Below are 26781 nucleotides of genomic sequence, written 5' to 3' on the forward strand. Positions count from 1 at the left end.
TTTATTATATTTATCTTTAAGGGGCCCTTTTTTTTCTTTTCGCCCCGGGCCCCATATACATTTGGACCGGCCCTGGCTTTGTGTTAGAGACAATGGTTCGGCCTCTTGACGTGTTTTTCCATAAACTATTGTTTCCATCTCCTTCTACCAGCTCTTTTGAGGCCTCTTGACATGTTTTTCCATAGACCATCGCTTCCATCTCCTTCTACCAGCTCTTTTGTGGTAAGAAGCACAATATAAAGTAATTTGTTTATCCTTTTTCATTCTTTATATGTTTTGTGGCTGGTTCGTCGAAGCCCTAAATCCATATTCTCTCTCTTATCTCCATGCAATGAAATCGATGACTTGACTTGCCTCAAGAACAAAGGGGAAGCAGAAAACATCGACTCTGTCTCTACCTTGATGAACATCTTGATCTGAGACCTAAATAAATTCCACCAATACGGATTTTAGATTTCAAGCAAAACTATTCGTTGATTTTGTGATTAGCTAGAAATAATAGTGTTTTTGATCAATCTAATGAATCATTTGCAGAGGCATTGACTGATTCTTAGGGTCAATTTTCATGAACTTCGAGTGTTGACCATTCTAAATAATCAAACAATAAAAATTTAAAGCATTTTGAAGGAAATCATTCATCTAAATTGGGTGTCTCGCATTAGTGCTTGGCCAGGGCAATTTGAAAATAGTGTTGTAAAGGAGGATAACATTGAACTCTATTTCATTGCTAAAGATCACTATTAGAAACCTGACCTTCATTGACTGAATCAGGTACAAATTCATTCTGTAGCTAATCAGTGACGACTCATCGAGAGATCAGTGACGGAAAGCATAAATATACTGACCAATAGCCCTTGGCTTCACCTTGTCATCCTTGATACTATGAAAGTATTTCGATCAACTTCGTTGTCAATGCCCCTTTTCACTACAGTAGAAGCAAGTGACCTCTTTGGGGTCAGAGATAGGGGGAGCAAGAGAACTGGATTTTCATTTGGGACATGTGCTTGATGACCTAGCTTGGGACTTTGCCTTCCAGTTATACTTGGGAGGACCTTTCCTCTTTTTCCCTTTCCCTTGACCAATGGCCCGCACAGGAGCACTAGCAGGAGGGGAGGCAACACCTTTTCCCTTCATTCTCGCTTTAGCTATTCATAGGAGGTTGTGCAATTGAGACAAAGTAGTTTCATTGTTGCTCAAATGATAGATCAATATGAATTGATCATAACAACTTGGCAAAGAGCTCAACACTATGTGGATTGCTAGCTCTTCATCAAACTTCACATTCAGCTTAACGAGTCTGTCCTCGTATCGTTACATTCTATGAACGTGGCTTCTAACAAACTATCCCTCCTTCATTTTGCTAGCAATGAGTGACTTTACCACCTCGTATTTTTTATGACAAGCTCGGTTATGGTATTTCACCATAAGGTCCTTGTTCATCTCGTACGACCAGTAATCCTCATAGTGTGTCTGCAATTCTAGAGTCATTATAGTCACTATGATGCAAGGAAATTTTATTGCTTCATTATAGTGTTTCTTGTATGCGACCATTTCTTCAGAAGTGGCCTTCTCTTTGTCGATCTCATCCAATGGTTTCTCGAGGACATACTCCTTGTCCTCAAAACGAATTGCCATTTTTATGTTGTGCATCCAATCGTTATAGTTGGCGTCATCCAATTGCACCTTAGAGCAGATGTTCAAGAAGGAGAAGTTGTTGTTGGAGGAGGATGAGGAACCAGACGCATCAGTTAGATTAGACATCTATAAAAGAAAGATAGTTTTAGTTAGATAAGAATAATCCTTAATATAACACCCAAAATGAAATATCAAGGCTAGGTTCCAACTAAATAATTCACAACATAGAAAAGGGATGTCGTAATCTAATTGTAATTTATATAAAGGTAGGTAAATGACGATTTACCAATTTCACCACAAGAAAACGAAATTTGAATGAATTACGTTTTTAATGAAATTCTTACTGTTAGGATTAAATAACCCTTAAAAGATCGTTTAGATTCAAGACAAGTAAAACAAGAACACAATAATGATTCAAAGGTGTTGAATGATTAACATGTTGGGTTATGAGCATTCTAACACTCCTAAGTGTACATGCAACCCTAAATACCTTGGATCTATGTTTTCTCTATTATACATGCAAATATGAACATCCAAGGTATTATCCTAATCTAGCATACAAAACTATCAATATAACAAGATAGAATACATACCTCTTTGATGTAGAATGTCTTCATGAAGCTTGAGTGCCTAGTGCCCCAAGTGTGACACCTCAAATGGTTCACACAACACCAAATACACTTGGAATCACTTGAGAGAATTCTACACTTCATAAAAATCGGCTAGCCCTTTCTTTCTCTCTCTAGTGGCAGATTTTGATCAAGAATAAGATGCTTATATAGTTATACAATTAGGGTAAACCCTAACTGTCATGACTTTCCATTTCCTTGGATCCATGGGTTCAAATACACCATGGAGCATCCATGGAGCATCATATGGGTTTTGGCCCAACTGGATAATCCATGGAGCATTAGCCCACTATATAAGTATGGATGATTTGCACAATCAACCCATATATTTAATTAGTCTTCTTTTGATCACTTAATTAATCCTAGATTAATTCTTGATCAATACTAATTAAATAATCTTATTATTCTTATTATTAATATACTAGAACTTATAATATATTAATAACCATAAGTGTCTTATTTCTCTCATTTTAGTCTATCCAAGTGCATGATGCCATGCAACCCAAATGGACCATGCCGGGTCGGGTCAAGTCTTATCAATTATAGTTATGGACTTAGACATTAATCCAACAGTATCCCACTTGGATAAGTCTAAAACTATTATTGCGTATGACTTCAGGAACCAACTGGCAATCGTAGCTCTCAAAAGCTTCTGTCGAACTCTAACCTTGTCGATAAACGCTGACCTTTGTCAATGACTTGTCCATTAGATAAGGGATCATATATTCCTCCATTCTAGATATCATATGGACTGAGACATGGATTATAATCATTCTCTCTGTCCATTTGTTGTTTCCTGATTTCCGATTTATGATGACTGACTAATTGAACAAATCAAATCAGTCCTGGCCCGGCCGAGCACTTCCATTTGTCATCATCAAATCATCGAGGGGCCCACAGATATTGCTTTTATCCCGAAGGTAAAAGGAATGGATAAAATTCGACTCATATGGCTTGTTCTACTACTTGTTGAATCATACACAAAGGCACGTTTTATAGCACCGAGTTACCAAATGCGGTTTCGTGCAATCAATGTACAACCAACTTATAGTAACAACTCATATCTCTAGGTTTGAAGAATATAAGATATTATCGTCTCATGATCACTCGTGATAAAATCCATGAAGTGATTCCAATGAGTGCGGGTTGAATCCAATACTCAGAACTTATGAGCACTCATGAGTGTTGTAGCCCTTTGTCCAACATCTTAGACCTCTACAAGCCAACCCATGACAGTCTTGATTCATATCTACTTCCAACATATGACCGGCTGTGGATGGTTTGAATAACTTAGTCATTCCGGAAGAATAACCTAGTTTATTCTGGAAGTCAAAACATGCAAAATGAAACACAAGAATAATTGAATCCAATATGGTATCAAAACCTATGAACATAAATAAAACATCTTTTATTTATCACCATATGATTACACATTATTCATTGTATATTGTTTCAACTATCAACTATATTCTTGAATTTAAAACAATAGTTGTCCCATGCTCCAAGCATGTACACTATGTTTTCTAAACACTAGTCATGTCATACACCAAGTATGCATACTATGTTTGTCTATGATATTTACTTTGTGAACTAGATCAATTGAACATAACTTCAATGATTCTCTTTTCACACTCCCAAATCCTTACTGCAAATACAAGAATTCCAAATTCATGTCATTTACTGAAATCTGTTAGATTCTAAACTTATATGCATTGATCCTCTCGAAATGATTATGCACAAAGTTAGACAGACTTGACAACAACCATTACAGAGAGTTCCAAAAGAGATCAGCTCCTTAGAAACATCCTTCTTGCATTAAGTTTCCTAATCTTAAACAGATTGAAAATTCTAACTTTGAAACATTTCCATATTCCATTTTGACTATCACTTTTGAACAAGAGTTTCCTCCTTACAGATTATGTCAATATGGTCCTTCCAGAATTATCACTATACTTCCAACTGTCCTTGAGCAACCAATCTTTGGTAAACCTTATATTGTCCTCTACAATTGTTTAATCCTTTTAGTCATATCCAGTTCTAAACCTTTTTCCCTTCTTAATGCCCCAGGCATTTGGAAAATTTTAGAAAGGATGAATATAGCACATGTAATCGATCCTATATTCGAAGCATATGGGACACGATTCATGATGTCTCACATAAAGACTAAAGTAGTCTTTTGCTTTAACATTTCCATTTCTATTTGCCAAGTTCTCATAATTCAGATTATGAAAAGGGATGTCGTAATCATAATCGAATTTTAGAGCGCAAATAATGAACCCATATACAGAATTTCCTTATGTTGAGCCATTCCAACATGAAATTCATATATATATCCTTGACTAAATGATTAAAACCTCACGATCTAAGCTTATAGATTTGAGATGAAGTATAATTTCCTCTCCTTTAATTATAGCAAAACAACTCTTTCCCAGTTGAAACTTTTGTTTTCTATAATTAACATTGCTAACTTGCAATACTTATCATAATTATCATGCTCCCACTAACATGATGATTATTATCATAACACTTATGCTCCCACTAGCTTTGACATGTACTCAGAAAGCTCGACTTCTAGAAATCAATACTTTATTGACTTTCTTACCAAAGTTCAGATTTCTGATACTAGATTGTTTTGATAAGACTTTATCAAAAACATACACCTTCCCTTAGATAGCACACTTGTGTGTCTAAACAATTATGAAGAGGGATGCCGTAATCATAATGGTTAGACCTTTTTGCCACTTCTCACAAGTCCAGGTTAGTGTGCCGGTAAACCACACACGCTCCACTAACGACTTTGAGAATGCAAATATCACAATTGCTATCTAACTAAAATCTACTTAGTGAAAGTGTTTCCTCACCATCATTTTCATGAATCGGAGAGAAACCTCATGACACTTACATTTAATGGTGTTTGTGTTCTTATCCATGTGAATTTTCAAAACCATAGTCACAAGACAAGGATAATGACAAATCCAAACTCATATGGACTGAACTCAATCTTAATTTCTTGCCACCTGGCAGCTCAAGGGCCTACCATTGCTTCCAAGTTGTTGTGCAATCAATTGAGAACTCTAAGAACTCATATGCAAAGCCAACTTTAACTGGAATTGGCACTTAATATGTCAACACGATTGGTTATAAACCTCAAGTCGTGTGCTAGTGAAGAACTTTAGGTTTTATTCTTGATTAGTTCTTGAGACTTTCAAGACCTTTAAGACTCCCACTGTCCTCTTGACCTATAAGACTCCCTTGTCAAACATCCAAGAGATAGTGTGGATTCTAACCAAGACAAACACTTCACACAATTGGCCTAAGTTGGTCTTTGTTTTATCCAAAACATCACAACTTACCAATTTCAAATGTACAAGAATAGAAAACTTTTACTCTTACATTTGACAAGTGTTTTAAACCTTCTTTGAGACATGTCACTCAAGTTACAATCTTGGAGTATGACTCTAAGAATTATTTTTGGAACGAAGTATGAATCATCTTCTTGATTTAACCACTTCAACAATTCATAGTTCCTCTTCTTAGCTATAAGAAAGCACTTAGAGGATGAATTGTGATAAGGTCTCTAAATCATTAAGATGATCATAAAAACTGATACGAAAGTACTCTCCCATCTTTTCAGATTTGAGAAACTTCTATCCTTCTACCTAATTTGATTCTTCTTATCCGCTTTGCCATGCATTGAAACCTTTTCTAATGTCTCAGAGTTACACTTAAGCTTGTAAGTATAATCATATTTACTGAGCTTTAGTAAACTATGACGAATAGCCTTATATCTTTTGTGGTGGACTTAATCAGTGCACATGACTATGTACTCGATCCCTTAGTCCATTACTTGACTCACACATCCATGTGAACAAGTAATTAGTCTTAATTTTTTCCAATACTTGAAAGTTCTCATCCATCACGCTATACAACTTGCATGATTCCAAGTCCCAGTCCAATTGAGACTTTGGATGATGAGAATCTTTCCTTATTTGGTAAATTTAGACATTACCACAAATGAAGGAATCAATTTCATATTTCCACTCTTGCTATTAATGGAATCATATAAGCAACAATTTTTCCTCAAATGCCATTGTAAGGATATTTTAAAATAAATAAAATCAAAAATTTTCTTTTATTTTAAAACTATGCGGAAAAATATCCTTACAATCCGTATGAAAACTTGTTGTTATCTATTCCTAAGCAATACTTCATAACTCCTAAGAAGTAGCTCAAGAATCCGATCTTTAAACTACGCGATAGAAATCCATCTATGCGATCAGATTCAGCATATTCTTTCTTTAAGTTCCTTCACTTTTCTTTGATTCTTAAAACATCAACATGTGACCCAGTCACATCATGTAATAAAAATCTCAGAATAGAAACTTAGCAGAGTTAGATAATGGACTTTACCTGAAGTGGAGTCAAACTTATTGACTTTAACATCCTTAGGTGAACTTGGCAGCTTTGCAACCAATGCCCCTTCCTTTGGCAATATAAACATATGGACCCTTTGATAATGGTACACGAGACTATCACAGACTTAGCTTTTCGCTTTACCATTTGGTCAACCGAGTTGACTATGGCCGATCCCTTTCCATTGGGAAGAGAATGCTTTACTAGATATCCAATGTCATCATTGTCAATGTCCATTAAGTTTTAGGAAGTTGATCTTAGCAAACAGATAAGATCATTAAGGGTCTTGTCATAGTCTGTTTCATAGGTGTCCCAAAGGAACTCACTATGTGACTTAGAAAGTAGTTGAACCACCAACTTTCTCAAGACTTTGACACCCAACTCTCCCGGCTTGTCAATATGTGACTACATCTCCAAGATGTGACCACACCTAGACCTTCACTTGCCAATAGGGCTTGAGTGACCTTAGACTTTTCAAGAACTTATGGGTTAGGGAGAATAATTGGAGGAGGTGAAAGAAGTATGATTTCCATGGGACATCATCTTCATTTAGGAAAGCTTGTTTCAAGAGATTTGGGAAGATCATAAATGTCTAAACCAGACATTTTTTGGGAGATATTCAAGATAGTTGATCTTAAAGTTCTTAATATGACACCCAATATGAGATATTAAGGCTAGGACCCAACAAACTATTTTATAACTTAGAAGAGGTATGCCGTAATCCAAGCTATAAAAAATTTGAAGGTAGGTGAATGACAATTCACCAATTTCCACCAACATAAACGAAATGTATTATTTGGTTTTAATTGTTTTTGAAACCCCTAGATCTTTTGAGATTCATTGAACTGTTCAATGGCATGTTTCAATCTCGAGTGTGCCCTTCAGGTTTTGTGACTGGGATGTCGAGGATCACAAAACGAGGTGTGAAGTAACCATGCAAATTACTTGGAACCCTTAAGTGTTTACCCCTCAACCGATGTGTCGGTTAACCACACACGCTCCATCGATACTATGATAAACATTAAGTTACCCTTTTCCTACCTTGTTAAATACGAGTTAATGTGCCGGTTAACCACACACGCTCCACTAACCGACTTAAACAAAGTGCAAAGTCTAATTTCATGGATTAGCACCTTATTCACATTTTCCTAAGTAACTAAGATTGGGTATTTTTAAGAGTTTAGTTACTTAGTATTTATCATTAATACTTTTAATGAAGGGAGAATTATAGTCCTGTCAAACCCGTTCGGCTAACGACCCTCCACCAATCAAGCAAGCGGTGGGTGAGAGTGGACACCCATTAAGTTGTCATTTTATAGGCAATAACCTTATACCCACCTTATAGACCGGCTTCGTGAATGAGGCGTACTTTCGGTAAGACTGACTTTACTCTTATACATATATATATTATTAACTTATAATATTATAAAGTATAAGGGTTGAATTTTAACTTTTAAAATTCTAAGGGCTAACTTGGAATTAAAGTATTCATAAGAGAAAACTTTACAAATTCCAAAACTTGAGGGCAAGTTTTGAAACTATTCAAAACTAATTAATTCCATAACTTATGTGTTTAAAGTAGTTTTAATCCAAAAACTCTTCAAGTTCCATAACTTATGGAAGACTTTAAACTAATAAAAGAATTAACTTTTTTTTTATTTTATAACATATGGAATTAATTAAGGTTACACTTTTACTCTTTAATGAAGTGACTCTTGAACTTTCATAACTTGAGGACAAGTTATGGAGTCATAAAAAAATATTCAATGACACAAGACTCTTCATTTTGTAACCATTACCAACTTTTATGAGTTTTATGAGTCTTTAATGTGACTCTTCATGTAACTTGAGGACAAGTTACACAAACACATTTTATACTCAACTCTTAGATTAAAATGGATTGAAAGCAACTATTTCAGTTAACTTTTCTATTAATATAAGCAACTCATAAGAACAAGATAATTCAAATCAAACTTTTTCATGTAATTAGTCTAAACCTTAAACTAATACAAAACATAAATCTATTGACAATTATCTTTGAAAATGGATTAGCATGAACATTACCACATTAAAAACAAGTTTATAAGTTCAAAAACAACTTAGGGTAATGTTCCTAGTCCATTTCTAGCCAAAACCCTCGAAAATATGTTGTCTGGGGGTCCAACTCGTCGAGTGCATGAACCAACTCGGCGAGTTGGATCGAATTGATCACATTTTAGGCATGGACTTGCCGAGTCTCCTGATTCGCCGAGTATGATGATCAGACAGCAACAAATTCGTTTTTTCAGCTTCTATTGCAGGTATAACAAGAAAACAAGCCTAGGCTCTGATACCACTGTTGGGTTATGAGCATTCTAACACTCCTAAGTGTACATGCAACCCTAAATACCTTGGATCTATGTTTTCTCTATTATACATGCAAATATGAACATCCAAGGTATTATCCTAATCTAGCATACAAAACTATCAATATAACAAGATAGAATACATACCTCTTTGATGTATAATGTCTTAATGAAGCTTGAGTGCCTAGTGCCCCAAGTGTAACACCTCAAATGGTTCACACAACACCAAATACACTTGGAATGACTTGAGAGAATTCTACACTTTATAAAAATCGGCTAGCCCTTTCTTTCTCTCTCTAGTGGCCGATTTTGATCAAGAATAAGATGCTTATATAGTTATACAATTAGGGTAAACCCTAATTGTCATGACTTTCCATTTCCTTGGATCCATGGGTTCAAATACACCATGGAGCATCATATGGGTTTTGGCCCAACTGGATAATCCATGGAGCATTAGCCCACTATATAAGTATGGATGATTTGCACAATCAACCCATATATTTAATTAGTCTTCTTTTGATCACTTAATTAATCCTAGATTAATTCTTGATCAATACGAATTAAATAATCTTATTATTCTTATTATTAATATACTAGAACTTATAATATATTAATAACCATAAGTGTCTTATTTCTCTCATTTTAGTCTATCCAAGTGCATGATGCCATGCAACCCAAATGGACCATGCCGGGTCGGGTCAAGTCTTACCAATTATAGTTATGGACTTAGACATTAATCCAACATAACAGTCACGCCTCAGAATAACTCTATGAAGAATTGTTACTGTAGATGCATGATTAGGGCTACAACGTAGTAATTATAGTTAACAAAATTATGATTTAAATACTCTAAACCTATTAAATATGGTGGACAGGCCCAAACATTTACATAAAAGACTTAACTAAAGGCCCAATGATGCAACACAATAATTCTAACAATCTCCCCTTTGCATCAATTGATCAAGAGTCCTTTAGTTCAGAATCCTCTTTTGCACTTCAAATACTTTGGGAATTAAGTTCAACAGTTCCTTGTGAAACTGGATATACTAGCAAATCATATACGAAAAGCACTTCTTATCACCAGCACTATTTCCTCGAAACTTATTGGTCATACTCAAAACATGCTCGAGACAAGAGGTAGAGTACATGTGTTTATCATCAAGGAAGAAACATGCCTTGTGATAATCAGAGTCATTTCATTCCCGTCCCTGGAACACCATATAGCAATCTTCCTTGTAAAATTTCCCAAGTTTCAGCTTTTCAAATCCTTTGGGAGCTTATTTGGGAACAGAAGAAGGTTTCCTACGCTGGACAGTAGCTATCTCAACATCCATTTTACCCACTTCTTGAATGTATGATATGATCATAAGTTTAAGATGGCTGAAAATAGGTTCGTACTTTTGCTCTTCTCGAATAAGTAGATTGTAGATCATGATCCAGTTATAAGGATTGATACACCGCAGGTCTGTGAGAGTGAATTCATAAACTCTGCTTGCAGAACCTCTGAGAACTTTGAATTTGGCATTTGGGAAGTTATCAGTCTTGATAGGTCCAGTAACCTTTACTGATGTGATCTTACTCACACTCCATATTTCGTACTAGGGTTTCATGTAGTTGAGATAGAATGCGAATGGAAGTTGCTCAAATCCATTGTTAATAGAGGGGATGTTCGCAACTTTAATGAAAGAGCAAAACATGAAAGATTTCGGAGTCATTTGAAGATCAAGTTGTGAGTCGTGAGTGTTTTGACGTTCAAAGGACACAACATATTCTAACCAATACTGGCTTGGCATGTCAATTGCTTCGTTTTGAAGATGCTTCGGAGTCCACTCAGGGAACAAAAGCTTTCTGCTCTCAAGTGTGACCTGAGCATCTTTTTCAGCCTTCTCCTTAAGCTTCACGAATAATTCGTTGATGTTCGTCCATCTCAGCTTCGTGATCCTTTCGCCTTTTAAATCAGCTTCATCAAGCTCTTCTTCTTCTTCTTCTTCTTCTTCTTCTTCTTCTTATTCTTTTTCTTCTTCATTTTCAATGCTAGGATCATCAGAGAAAAGTTTCTCTTTACATGTTGGCCCATTTTCGCTTTTAACAATTGGCACATGCTTAACAATAGTTGGTTTTGGTTTGTAACAGTTGGCTTTGGTTTATCTCCGCCTTGTTTGGGAATGCCTGAAGATTCCGAAACACCTTCCAAATGGTGAAGAATAGCGAATGTAGACCTTAGCTTTTCTCCCAGATATTTTCGCACATTAATAGGAATCATCAACTCCGTGGCTTCAATAAGATCCGAGAGCAAGGCAGTGACATCAGAGATGCAACTTTTCATGACCGACTTCTCCGATAACAGATCTTGGATTTGTTTCTCAGACTTTTCGAGCTTCAGAGAGAGAGAGAGAGAGAGAGAGAGAGAGAGAGAGAGAGAGTTTTCACTTTCTCAGTCTTCACAGCGAAGACATCCATCAGTTTTCTTTCCATCGCTAAATCTTCTTGAAGCTTTGTGAGTTGAGAAGAAATGGAAGACTGGAACTTCTTATGGTCATCTTTGAGACCTTTGTGAACTTCTTGAAACTTTACTCTCTCAGATTTCATAGAAGAACTCAAACCCAAAATTACATTGTTAGATGTAGCAGTGATGGACTCAAACAAAGTTTGAAATTGTGTGATAAAATATTTAGCATCAGAAATTAGTTTATTAACTTTTTTGGTCGTTTTGTTGCATACTTTTATAGATCCATCCAATGTAGTGGTCATCCTTTCAAGATTGGATGAGTGTTCTTTGGTGAGAGTTTCAAAGATGGAAGCATGAGGATGTGCATTGATTACCGAGAGTTGAATAAGGCAACAATAAAGAATAGATATTCGTTGCCAAGGATTGATGACCTATTCAATCAACTACAAGGTTCAAGTTATTTTTCAAAGATCGACCTAAGGTCAGGATATCATCAGCTGAAAGTAAGGGAGCAGGATATCGCGAAGACTGCATTCAGAACGCGATATGGACACTATGAGCTCTTGGTTATGTCGTTTGGACTGACCAATGCTCCAGCAGCATTCATGGATTTAATGAACATGGTTTGTAATCTGTTCCAAGATAAATCTGTGATAGTGTTCATAGATGACATTGTGATTTATTCGAAAAGCCAAGAGGAGCATGGCAGACACTTACGAGAAGTGTTGGAAGTCTTGAAGAAGGAGAAGTTGTATGCGAAGTTCTCCAAATGTGATTTTTGGATTCGTGAAGTCCAATTCTTGGGTCACGTGGTCAACCAAGAAGGGATAATGGTTGATCCAGCGAAGATCGAAGTTGTGATGAAGTGGGAACAACCGAAAAGTCCCACAGAGATCTGAAGCTTTTTAGGATTAGCCGGATATTACCGAAGGTTTATCCAAGGTTTTTCTTCGATTGCTACTCCATTGACAGCTTTGACCCACAAAGGAGCTACTTATGCTTGGAGTGAGAAGCATAAAGAAGTGTTCGAGAAGCTAAAGAAGAAACTATGCGAGGCACCGATACTTTTTTTACCCGATGGAGTTGAAGACTTCACTGTTTATAGCGATGCGTCTGGTGTTGGATTGGGTTGTGTTTTTACCCAAAGAGATAAGGTGATCGCGTATGCATCTCGACAGCTGAAAGAGCATGAAAAGAACTACCCGACTCATGATTTGGAGTTGGTAGGGGTAGTTTTCGCTCTGAAAATATGGAGGCATTACCTCTATGGCACAAAGTGCAAACTTTTTACTGATCATTAGAGTCTCCAATATCTCTTTAATCAGAAGGAATTGAATATGAGGCAACGATGCTGGCTAGAATTACTTAAGGACTACGACTGTAAGATACTTTACCACCCTGGTAAAGCAAATGTTGTTGCTGATGCTCTCAGTCGAAAAGTCAATCTTGAAAGAAAAAGGCCAAGAGCATTGAGAATTGAGGTTGTCTCGACTATTTTGGAAAGTATAAAGAAAGCTCAAAGCGAAGCTTCTGAGAAGAATGACCGAAAGGACGAACGTTTGGGAAAAACGTTGGTGTTCGGTATAAACAGTCATGGACAGAAGGTGTTCCAAGATCGGAGTTGGATACCTAAGACAGGAGGAGTCAGAGATCTTCTGATGGAAGAAGCTCACAAAACCATGTACTCGATTCATCCCGGTAGCACTAAAATGTATAGGGACCTAAAACCCTACTACCGGTGGCCAACGATGAAGCTTGATGTTGCAAAGTATGTGGCTGAGTGTGTGACTTGTGCAAGAGTAAAGACACAACATCAGAAACCATACGGGAGTTTAGAACCATTGCCTGTGCCTATGGGTAAGTGGGAAGACATTGCTATGGATTTTGTCACTAAACTGCCTAGAACAAAGAATGGTCACGACATGATATGGGTGGTAGTTGATCGATTCACTAAGAGTGTGCATTTCATAGTAGCCAAGGAGAAATGGTCTATGGAGAAGCTTACAAATTCTTACGTAAAGGAAATTGTGAGGCTTCACGGTGTTCCATTAACGATTGTATCGGATCGTGATAGCCGTTTCACCTCGAGGTTTTGGAAAAGTCTACAAGAGGAAATGGGTACCAAGTTGTGTTTAAGTACAGCTTACCATCCGCAGACTGATGGCCAGAGCGAACGAACGATACAAACGCTTGAAGATATGCTAAGAGCATGTACCTTGGAATTCCTAGGTAACTGGGATGAACATTTACCGTTGGTAGAATTTTCCAACAATAATAGTTTCCACTCGAGCATTAAGATGGCACCTTACCAAGCTTTGTATGGACAGAAATGTCGTACGCCGTCTTGTTGGCTTGAGGCTGGGGAAAAGCAGTTTATGGGACCGGAGTTGGTTCATCAAACTGCTGAAAAGTTGAAAATAATTAGGGAAAGAATGTTAGCAGCTCAGGATCGTCAAAAGAGCTATGCTGACAAAAAGCGAAGACTGATGACTTTTGAAGTTGGGGATTCAGTTTTGCTTAAAGTCTCACCGTGGAAGGGACTTATAAGATTTGGCAAAAGGGGAAAATTGAGTCCAAGGTTTATTGGACCGTTTAAAGTTCTTCAGAGGATTGGGAACCAAGCTTACAAGCTCGAACTACCAGAAGAACTGAATGGCATTCATAACACTTTTCATGTGTTTTATTTGAGGAAGTTCACGGGGGAAGTTCCCGACATGATTCCACTTTCGGAGTTGAGAATTGATAAGAACAAAAGGTTGATTGAAGAACCAGAGGCAATTGTTGACCGAAAGACTAAGAAGTTGCGACGCCAGATGGTCCAGTTAGTGCTTGTCCGATAGAAACACACGAATGGGCCGAATCTCACCTGGGAGACGGAGAGTGACATGATGGGTCGCTATCCGCATTTGTTTGATGATGTGTGATTCCGGGGACGGAATCATCCTAAGGTGGGGAGAATTTTAACGCCCGTGTTTCTGGGCTTGCCATTTTTAGCAATGTAATAGTCTAGGTTAACCTTTGTAACCCAATTTGAGATAATAAGAACGTGTTATTTGAATATTATGTGTTTTGTGCTTAATTGCTTAATTGTGTGATATGATTAATTAAGAATAAAATGAGCGTCAAAATTTAAGTGTAAAATAAACTTGATATCATTGGATAATGTTGTAGTAGTTGAAACGAGGTTTCCGAATATATATAGAACGCCCAAATCTGACTTCGTATGAGGAAGTTATGATTTTCTGAAGTTTCGACGTGGCAGTATGCAGCCCGAATACTCGATTTGAAATCGAGCGGTTTTTAGCCAAAACAATCTAAACGAGAATCGAAGATCTTGTTGTTAGTAGCGAAACGATGAAAAGTTAGGCGAGAACGGACGTCAGACGAAGAAGTTATGAATTTATAACGGAGTTTTTCTGTCCCGGCCTTCTAAAAATAAATAATAAAAATAAAAGTCAAAATTAGCCGACGGAATCTAAATGAAAGTTGTAGAGTATGGTCTGACCTACGCGTGGATATAAAGAATGTCAATAACGGAGCTCGTATGCGAAAGTTACGCAAGTTTGAAGTTTGCTTAATAGCGTACGCCCAACGTAATTTGGGGTACGCTACGCGTGGATATAAAGAACGTCAAAAACGTAGCTCGTATGCGAAAGTTACGCAAGTTTGAAGTTTGCTTAATAGCGTACGCCCAACGTAATTTGGGGTACGCCCAGCGTACCCATGAACCGCCTCAGCTACGCATGCAATGACGTCACTCGAGCACATATGCATGCAATGACGTTGCGTACGCCCAGCGTACATGAATTACGCCCAGCGTAATCGAGGCTTCCAGCCCCTATAAAAGGAAGTCGAGGCTGCCGAGTTTCTTTGCTCATTTCTTCCTTTTCTCTCGTGTTTTTGCATCGTTTTGCGTGCCAGAAGTACCCCGAAGCCCCGAAGAAAGTTTCGAAGCCCAAAGATCCCGAGAAGTGCGATTCCCGAGCAGAAGCTCTGTCCGCGAGAAGTTCGATTTTTTGTAGAGATCTTCCAGATATGCTGAGGATTACTACTTCTACAAGCCGTAGTGCTGTTTGATCATCTTCTGATCAAGTGAGTGTGTAGTTACTTTCTTCTAACGCATAATTATGTGTATAATTTTATTGTTATATGTGTGAATGTATATTCATTCTCTTCTATCTCATAGATCTTATTTATTTTCTATGAAATACGTGTTATGTGGGTGTGCCTCATCTGTTATGTGGAATATGTATTGAATGAAAATGCTATACAGGTTTTTAAACTATGTATGAAAATATATATATTTATATCTACTAATATGTTGGGTAGAACATGGGTAGATAGTTGGTGTGTAATAAACAGATGAGAGGCCTCGATGTTGTTATTGTTAACCTAGTTATTCAGCGGAGTATGGATAACGACCACAGACTCCTTCTAGACAGTCTCGTGGAACGCTAGCAGGTTCATAACCTGTAGGTGTTGTGAACGATGTGTTCACCGGTGTACTCTATCCCCCTCATGATTGCCTTTAGGATACCTATTGTTGAGGAAACCCCTTAGCAGTAATGTCTGTCCTGATGAAAATCCTAGATTAGGTCCCTTGAGATGGATGTTGATTTAGGGACGTAAAGTGAGGATAATGGGAATGGGTAATCGGGATAGTGATTGGTTGGTGAAATTAAATATAATTTATTTATTGTGGGTTGAAAACCCTATATGCTCACCAGGCTCCCAAGCCTGACCCACTCAGTTTCATTTGTATTACAGAAAGTGGCGCAAGGGCGTAAGATGGATGAATCATCTAGTTGTTTTGTTTACAAGTTTGTATATGTATATATTTGTTGAATGACTTGTAATGTTATCGTTTATGCTTTATGGTCTGTATAGGAACATGCCATCCCGAGTTTTGATTATATAATGAAAATGCATCTCTTGATGAAATGCTTTGATAAATATTATTTTATCATGTTTTGTTTTGGGAACAAATTCCGCAACACTTTTAAATCAAAAGGATTTACGCTGAAATTATTTTAAAAAGCATAAATGAAATCGGTCTTTTCTGGCCGTGATTTCAGGGATGTCGCAGTGGCAAAGGGAGAAACTTAAATTTGTATGATGCGTATGAAAAAAACAAGCGTAGGCATTTGGATTTGAGAATTGATATCTCCAGGCGGACGTATCGATTTATAGGGGAAAACGGGCAAATGTTTGTTAGACTGATCTCAAATCTAGTGGAATCACATGTACCGTTGCATTATCATACTTGGCATCGTGTTCCTACCAAGTACAAAGATGATTTATATCCCGAGCTAGAGGTAAGTGTACAATATATTTTATATGTATTGAATTTTTCACTTATTAAATATTTTTTACTAATCAAATATGTTTTTCCTTTTGCAGACTTATTTTGATATTAATAAGTATCAGGGCACAAACTTATGGGAACCCCTTCGAGCGGGTGGGTATCCACACAGATATGCATAGAGCTTATTGAGAGCGCAAGTATTAGATAAAAAATTATTTTAATAAAGTTGGTGGATATCATAATGTGGAAAGGGCAAGAAGATATCCACCGCATGATTGGACCACCAAAGCTTGGAACGATATGATTGATTTGTTGTTTTTGACTTTGGAAAACAGACACATGTCTGTCAAAAATAAAGTTACTAGGTCGAAACTTATGCACACAAGTGCTCACAAATGTAGATCATATGCTCAACGACGTTATTTAGAGATAATAAAATACATTAGTACTATTTAAAATTGTTATTAACATTTGTACAAATATATTTATTGTTTTTTCACTTATTATGTGATAAAATGGGAATCAAGCCCAACACATTGAGGGTTGGAGATAAATGGGCTACAAAGAAGGTTCAGGTTGGTGTATAAGTCAAGCAAAAGAAGATTGGGTAAGTGATAAACGAAATGAATCTGTTGTTTAAATATATTATTATTAATTATAGTTTCTTGTTTAAGGAATATTATTATTATTTTAATATTTAAGTTTAGTTGTTTGTTTTAATTAATGTATGTTAATTGTTTTCTTTATTTTAAGAGAAAATTCATGAGGGATGTGAGAAAATACAAAATGAGGTTGGGGAAGGAGGAGAAGTAAACGCGGAAGAATGTTTAGAACGTGCCATTGGGACGAGACGTGGACATGCTCGCGGGGTGGGTAGGAAACCAACCACCAACTTTAGTTTAATTCCAAATGAACGGCCTTCCACTTCCAAATCGTCCCAATCTCAACCCCAATCTCAATCCAATTTGATGCACAACAAATGCAAGAATATTTGCAACAATATAATGCATCATTGGCGGCATGTATTACGAACTTCCAACTATCACCATTTCCTAACTTTGTATTCAACTATAACACACAATCAAGTACCTCTCAACAATTTGCCGAAGGGATGGAAGAAGAAGAAGGAGGAGACGATTATGACAATGATGGTTGATGTTTTTTTTTCTTCGTATTTTGAACAATGTTAGTTAACTACTTATTATAATATAAAACTTGAATTTGATGTTTTGAATTTAAACAATGGTACCTAGTTAATATATTTCAATTGATATATATTGCAATGTTTTTTGGATTTGTTAAAAATGCAGGAACAGCAATGTACAAAATCTGTAAATCTAAAAAAAAAAAACAGCCAGTAGCTATCCCGACGACAAACGACAACTGTGAAAAATCTATACCGACGACCGTCATCACAATAGCTTAGACCTTTTGCGAAGTCGTGGCCACAGGTTATTAATAAAACTTTATTTTTTTCCGAAAATATCGTTGACAAAAGCTGTACCGACAACGAGTCGTCGCAATAGGTGGAGCTATGCCGACGACATAATGGACCTATGTCGACACGTTTATGCCGATGACTCTTTGCCGACAACATGTCGTCGGCATAGCCTATACCGACGAGATGTTGTCTGGATGGGTCCAAATTTGTTGTCGCCATAGGGTCCGAATGTTGTATTGAGTTGACCATCGAGCTAATGTCTAACGATTTTTAATATAAACAAAAACTTTACAAAAAAATACCACACACAAATATATCAAAAGCATGGAATCCAGAATCCTATTCCAAAATGAATCAAGACATTGAATGTCTTCGGTCTTTACTTGGTTTATTCCTGCCACTTGTACTCGAAGGTATAACCCCATCAACACGTAGAATCGGTATAAGCTTCCCCAACTTTTTCGATAAAGAATTCAAAAACGATTTCCGAGGAAACAGTGGTTTACTATCAGCAGAATAACGAGTAGGAACACCTGGGATGCGGACTACAGATTTCTCACTAGACAATCTTTCCACTTCTTTCAACTTCATTTTCATTTTTAAAACTTCAAGTTTCAGGTCCTGGTTTTCTTTTTTCAGCCATGAAAGCTCATGGGATGATGGCTTGTTGGTGGCGGTGGTAGCGGTGATGGTGGTGGAGGTGCCGGTGGAGGTGGGTTTAACCTCTATTAGACCATCACCACTCATTGTGTTACTTAACCGTTGTTGTTCATAGAAAATAACTTGACCCACAGTTTGCACAGGAAGCCTGTCATTTTGGGCAGCATGTGCACATGCTTCACTTGAAAGCTTTTCACAGTCCATCAAGTTGCAAACTTTCTTTCTTTCCATCTCACTTAATGTTGGATGAACCTGTAAAATGTTATATAAACAGTGGTTGATGTCATAATTTACCAACAAACTATTATCTTATGTTCTTGTTTAATCACTTCAATGTTGTTCAATATGTACCATTAGGACGTGGGGGTTATGGTACTTAATCAAAAATTGACCTTTTGTTAAAAAAAAAAAAAAAAAAAAAAGCCAAATATTTGTTACCATTATGACATTAACCTTTATGAACTGCTATAGCAGGATTTACGAGTTTTGGGTGCGGATTTGAAGCAAGTGGGTCTACGTGTCAGTTTAGTCATTTTTAATGAGGGGGAGGTTGACTAACTATTTCACATATATTCTTCTTTAGTCATTATTAATAATATTTATTATATATCATTTTAATATAGTAAAATAAAATAGAAGCTTTGAGTGAAGGTGAAACAGCAAGGACATACAAAATATGATTGGTTCTCCTTCCATGCATTTAAAATGACTAAAATGAGTCAACTGCCACGTGGACAAAGTAAAAATGTACCAAATCAGCGCTAAAAACCAGTAAAACCTGTTGTAACAGGTCATAATCGCACATAGAACAATATCATTAGTTGGTTACGCTCCAAAATTATTAAAACGACTAAAGTGACTAAATGAGAACTTGCCAAACTATGACATCAACCCTATAAATCAAATGGTAAGAAGAAGAATATACAATTACATACCTTCAAGTAAATATCAATGGCTCTATAAATTGCATCATCTGATACCTTAGCTTGTTCTGGAATATGTTCAATAAAATTGATAAATTTTGATAGTAACAAATTCCTATCCGAAGCTATTTCAGCAAGATAACTTTCCATTAACTTTCCAACTTTTTCCATGTCGTTTTCTTGATTATTATTGATTTCTAATACGTGTTCAAGGTAATTCATCATGACTCTTTTGATAGTATCAACATCAAACAATGTGTCACCATCAAAATGAAAAGATGGAATTAGTATGTCATCCAAAACTGCCTGCCCGAGTTGTAAGCCCATTCGTTTTTCCAAGTCTAGCTTACATGCCATTGTTGTTTCAAGATATATGGCTGCCCGAAGTAGCATTGAAAGAAAACTGACCGACATTGTGTTTCTTTCTCTTGGTAGGAGGCTTACTATTGTTTCTAGAACTATCCTCTTTTCGTGTTCTTGTTTCGAGTCAATTTTTTTCTTGTTCTTTTGGTGTATCTCCTGTTTGATGTTATATTGTACATATGAGTAAATGGAAAATTATTTGATTCCTATGGGAGTTCTAATGAAAAACTCCCATTCAAGAATGAAGTGATTCATGTCAGCTAAAAATGATGCCATTTAGTAACAAGTAATTAGCCAATGTGTTAAATGCAAGAAAAGCAAAGTACTTTTATTTATTTGGTTAATATAACATCCTACTTCATTTCTTCTATGGTATTATAGTTTTCTTATTAAGATATTATACTATGAAAAATCTATCAATTATTCCACTGAAAATTGCTTTCAATTTGGATGACTGTCGTATGATTGGGTAGATTTTTCAAAGTATTATTATATATGTAATAGAAAAAACATGAAAGTTGAATGCTATGATGAAAGTATGTTAACGTTTCTTGCACTTTACCCTTCTTTCAATAAACCTAAAACAAAAAGAAATCTTACCAAACCTTGAAGACACTTCTCGGCATAAAGCATTAGAATTGGACCAAGTTCATTTTGTTTAAATCCCCTTGAAATCATTGCAAGAAGAACCCTTTGAAATATATCAATTCTAAGCACAATTAAATCTTCAACCCACCAATCAACTATACCTTTCAGATGTGATGAAGAAGAAACCAAATTATCCTTGCTTCTAGAAGAACAAAACTCACTTTCTTTGGTCACGATATATGCAATAGTATCAACACACCGAGTAATCAACTTTACTTTTTCAGCCATCGGTAACAAATTTACTGATGATTGCAAAATGATGACAGCACCAGCTAATGTTTTAAGTGCTACTTCATCTAAATAAGCTTCAGATCTTGTTACAAGGTTTCCAATTGCATAATCTTCTGTCATTTCAAGAAACTCTGAAACACATCTCACAATGGAAATATTTTCTGTTGATAATTCAAAGTTTATTCCATAACAAAACTTTGCTGCGAGTTCAAATCCTTCAGGGCCTCCAGGGACATCATGGATTTCGATCACTAAAGGATCAGAATCTGTGCGATTTGATACTATTTTTCTTATGTAACCACACTTTGACACCAAAGGAAACTGCATAAAATTACAGAAATATGATGGATAATAACAAGAGGATACATACAATCACAAATCATACCTTGTGTAATGAAAAAGAAGCACCTCCAATGTGAACTGTAACATCACTTGGGATTTCATGGAAGAAAATCCTGTTAACATTGAAAAAAAAAAATGTCTCTTTAAATATTCAAAGTTACAAGTATGGAATAAAAGTTGAGACTAAAGCAAACCAATCACTAGTTTTCTTCATGGAAGTGGCCATATGTTACTGACTCTAGTGCCTAGGCATTTTAAGGGTTCTGAACATCTACTGTATCAATAATTGACTAATCATTACATGAATCCTGTGCTGTATTTCACCACATACTCCTAAAGATAAAAAAAAACTTACGAAAGTACATACATTTCACTTGGTTCTAGGATGTGAGGAATGAGTTGTTTCTTTTATTCTCCACCATTTTTATCTATCTAACGTTATATGTACCATATCAAACTATCAACATATTTAAGGAAATACCCACGATTGGTATTAGGATTTAGCCAAGAAGGAGGAAGACTAGGAGAAAACAGTATTATTTTTAATGTTGGTATTAAACGAGGGTAATTCTAAGAAAATACGAGGAATTTGCGAATAGGGAGTGGTGAAAAAGAATAGGATTTTGGAGTAATTAGGATCTTTAACCGTGTAACTGATCTCGCGCAGCGGTGATTCTTGATCAAAAGCCATTAATACATGCAAACAAAAGGACCGATGCCAAATCTAGGTGGGAACCCTATAACCTCATTGCATATCTTCTTTTTCACTGTAACAAATAATGACATACAACTAGATTTTTTTTATAAACTTGGCTTGAAATCGTTTGGTTTGATGTGATTGATTTTTGGATCTTTGAAAAAAAAAATTGTGATTATTTTGTATTAAGAAAATTATTATCTGAGCTATTCACGATATTAACAATATTTGCAAAATTTTCAACATCAAATGATAGTGCATAATAAGGTTAAATAACAGACGTGGACATTGAGCATTATGATCATTCAATCATTCACGTTAATATCATAGCCTTATCAGATCCTACACAAGAATGGGTAACTTCTGGTTGTTTCTAGTGTCGACCCACTTCTTAATATAATTTGTCTAATACAAAAAAATCAAACGCAATGTATGATTAATTTAGACAATGTAATTTGCTGAAAATCTATATAAATATCCGATCCGGTGGTGAATCCTGTTGTCGTCGAAAAAATTTGGTTATTAGATTGAGTTGTAATCAATTATACAATATGTGACAAGTTACAAATATGACTATATAAACATAATAGTATAATATAAGTGAACTATTAATAAAATAATAGTTAAATATTCTTTAAAAATGATAGCATTACATTGGGAATATGGAAGAGGTGATTGTACCTTTTGTTTTGTGATGAAAATTTGTTTGGTTGTGGGTAGCTTAAATTGACATTATTTGGATGATATGCCATGTGTCTTATTAGTGTATGCCAAGATCTTCATCTAGTAATTGCATGGAGTCGTCTAAACGATTATATACCGGAATTGCACTCAAGGGGAGGCGAAAGGTGCTAGAGGTTTTACCGGAAAAGTTAGTGTTGGGTGGACAATAGTGGAGAAGGAAAAAGAGCGGTTAATTTGACATCTTAAGTCAATTAGATGATAGGTTTGAGTGAACACGGTCCGATGATATTGAACTACGAAATATATCTACCACATACATACACATACAAATGAGATTAAAATCAAGAAATTACTAAACATATAAATTTGAACTTTATATAAACAACCGTTGAAAAGTTTTGTACATTAAAGAAGGAAAACACAAATATCAAAGAATACAATCTATGTACCATATTTGTTGAAATATACTCAAACACCATCAACACAATCGGATCACCAATGTTTTTTATATGTGACATCTGATTTTCAATTGTGTTTTATTACATGATTTGTGGTTTTAAACTCAAAGGAAATGTAGAAGTAACGAGTGAATCGAGATACATAAAATGGAATTAGTCGTAAAAATTTGTTTGAGGCGCGATGAGTCACAGTAAATTAGGCTTCTATCTTAGGCCTTAGGATTTGGGCCTATTTAAGCACACTAACCAGTAGCATTTTCTCATTTTTAGCCTCAATCACCCCCAGAACGTCGAGCTCATCCTTCTCATAAACTTATTTTGGTGCTCATTTGTCCTTTTATGGTTATCATGAGCGATGGGAGCATGTAAGCTTGGGCAAGGGAACATTGATCTTGAAGAAGTCATCATTTTCTTCACCTCTAGACCTTAATAAGCTCTAAACACTCAAGCTTTATTTTGTTTTCTTCATAGATCTAGAAGTTTGTCGGGCTTTTGGTCCTTTTTAGTTTTGCTTTCTTTGAAGTTTGTTACTTGGAATTTGAGGAACTCCACAACTTGTAGAGGAGACTTGGGATTAGATTTGGTCATTGGATGAAGTAAAGAGTGCATGCAAGAGCTCTCTTTGCTCCAAGCATTAAAATAAGTACATTTTTGTCACTTTTGGTGAATTACGGTTTTAGATCTTATTTGCTTGAGCCATCCGAATGTAGAAAGTTGGAAAATTTATCCAGTAAGACATCAAGAAGTTTCAATTTTGAGAATTGAGGTTTCTAACTTAAACGATTAATTTGTTTAATAAGTTGTTTTGGGCTTAGACATTGGGCACGTCTGAGTTTTTCAAGATTCTGCAACTAAATTGTCCTATAGTAGGAAATAGGCGCCTGTAATGGGGCGCGAAGTGCCCTTGACCATTTTTGTTGACCTTTTGACTTTTGACCAAGTTTAACTTTGGGTCAATCTTTAGGGTTTTGGAATTTAGATTAAGGTTTCACCTTTGTTTGGTGTTTCGAGGGTTTGTGAGTATGCTTTGTGCGAGTATTCGTGCGTGCAATAGTGATTCTTTAGTTTATGTTCAGGTGACTCTTCTTACTATATTAATTATATCATGATTGGATCCTTTGTGTATAGGATGCATGAGTATAATAGGGTATAGGTGTTATAGGCAGGATCTCAAAATTATATTCATGATCCTTAATAATCTTGAAGACTGAGGATCCTTAGACATATCCTAGGATACTGATTGTTATCACTAATATTTACTAACACTTATAATGACTATATTCTTCTTTCTTTTTCTCATATATGCAGAATTGGTCAACAGAAGGCTCATTCTCAGTGGAGAATCCCTTCAACCAAGCTTAAGATCTGGGAATACCAAGTAAAACAATGTGCAAATACTTATTCAAGAAGAATCTTGGAAATCTCGGACTTCTTGTTAATTAGTTTAGACAATAAATAAAACATGTAACTCGCACACTACATAAACGATTAGCTCTATTACTACACTTGTTTCATATTATCTTCATCATCTCTGTAATCATAGATTAAAATCAATAAAAAGCAACAAGGCAGGTGATTGTTATCAACTCCCAAAGTTTTATGTCAGAGTTCCCAATTAGGATCAAAGGATTTCCTTGTAACTCTGTTACCTCACTTTGATCATTATTCTACACTTGTAATACACTAACACCACAACCTCTCAGACAATTTGGTTGAATTACACTTGATCGTTTTTTAACCAAAACAATTTGGTGCCCACCATGGGTTCGTGGTGTTCACAATCATTCGAAAATCATTTTTACCTAACAAACCTTATCATCTTCCTCCATTCCTCCCATTTTCTCAATAAACCTTCCTCCGCCTCTAGGTGGAGCTCCCAAGAAAACTTCTGAGGCATCAAAGAAAAACACATATTCAGTCGCTACCCAATGATTTCAAGATCCCCCTGTACTAATTTCCAATAACGAGCTCTTTTCTATGATGAAGAGATTGGAAAGACAAGTCACTCAGAAACAGGAGGATAACCGGACGATACTCAAGGAAATGGAGAGAATGAGGGCGGAGATCCAGTAACCCTAGGAAGCGTCACCTTCGATCTTGCAACCCAAGGTCCTAAACTTTTATAATGCAGGATCTGCAGGAAATCGTTGCGAGATAGGAACCTCAACACCGTCCCATGCTCTCGCTTGGGGTGCAGCTCTAAGGGAGCAAGCTCAAATGATCCAGGATCCCAGCAAAACCTTTGTTACTCCCAATAACAAGGATCATGGTAACTTTTTAATAATAACAGTTATAATACTAACTCCATGGACGTTGATGCAAGAATAAGCTCGGTCTTGGACAAGGAGCTTCAGCAGTTAAGGCATATGATCTCAACTGTTCTTGGGGTGGTCCAGCCTATACCAAAATCTTTCCCAATAAGCTACAAGCTCTTAAGATTTCCTTTGGTGATTGTTGATACCGAGTTCCCAAATTGCTTCCAAACACCAAGCATGAAGTGTAACACCCAAAATCAAAAATGTCAAGAAAGGAAAGAAAACCTAAGTCAAAGGGTCAACTCGTCGAGTCCAGGGAAGAACTCGACGAGCCGGAGTGGGATCCAAGGGATCAATTAAGTAACCGACTCGGCAAGTTGGCAAAGGGGACTCGGCGAGTCTGGTCTGAACGAGGAAAACCCTAAATTCGGGGCTTTGGGCACTATTTAAGCATCTTATTCTCTCTATTAGGGTTCCATATAGCCTCTCTCATCCAGAAACCGAAACCTTAAGCCCCCATTATTGCTCATTCAAGTTTCTTGCCATATTTTGGGTGATTTGAAGGAAAAAGGAAGGAAGGAACCATTGGGGATTCAAGGGTTTGCAGTAGATCCAGCGTTTGAGGGCTTTTCCAGAGCAATTCAAGGTAAGGAGTCGTTACCTTCCCTCTTTTGCATGTAAATCAATCTTGATTGTGAGTTTTGGGGCTTTTATGCCATGTTCTTGAACCATTTCGAGTTAGAGCCCAGATCTGAAGTTGCTACTTCAGATCTAAGTGTATTCTGGCCTAGAGAGTCTTAAAGTATCAGCCTTAGGGGTGTGGGTGAAGCATGTTTGTCTTAAAACCTAGCCCTAGAGTGTTTTGAGCTTAGATCTCCTTAGTTATATGTAAAGTTTGCAACTTTAAATGGGGAATGGACTTTGGAAGTATGGATCTATGATTTGGAGCCCTTGCATGGCTCAAAAAGCCATTGAATGGATTAAGAACTGGAGCGACTCGGTGAGTCACATGGGTGAACTCAACGAGTTGGATGAAGTTGGGCAGGAACTCGGCGAGTTGGAAGAACAACTCGACGAGTCTGTTGAAGATTGCCTTGGACTCGGCAAGTCTGTTTTTGGACTCGGTGAGTCAAGTCGCGAAATCCCAAACCCTTCGAGTTAAGACTTGGATCAGTGAGTTGAGTGGGGACTTAGTGAGTTGAACAGGTCAGGACTCGGAAATCGGTAGACTCGGCGAGTTAAGGGCTGACTCGGCGAGTCAAGTCGTGAATGAAAGGATTATGAGCTAATAAACCCGGCGAGT

At 36.6% G+C, this 26781-nt stretch overlaps 1 protein-coding gene across 1 annotated transcript; it reads right to left on the bottom strand.

The window, feature by feature from the left end:
* Nucleotides 1–18470: 18470 nt before the first annotated feature.
* Nucleotides 18471–21654, bottom strand: LOC145043865 (BTB/POZ domain-containing protein SR1IP1-like). The gene is made up of 5 exons (XM_078992637.1): nt 21579–21654; nt 21428–21497; nt 20764–21363; nt 19813–20319; nt 18471–19129 (listed from the first exon to the last, which is right to left on the bottom strand). The coding sequence occupies exons 1-5, from the start codon at nt 21608–21610 to the stop codon at nt 18572–18574; spliced, it is 1767 nt and encodes a 588-aa protein (XP_078848763.1). The 5' UTR covers nt 21611–21654; the 3' UTR covers nt 18471–18571.
* Between the last annotated feature and the right edge of the window lie 5127 nt (nt 21655–26781).

The sequence above is a fragment of the Lactuca saligna genome, chromosome 4 (assembly GCF_052625555.1).
Source record: "Lactuca saligna cultivar CGN05327 chromosome 4, ASM5262555v1, whole genome shotgun sequence".
NCBI lineage: Eukaryota > Viridiplantae > Streptophyta > Magnoliopsida > Asterales > Asteraceae > Lactuca > Lactuca saligna.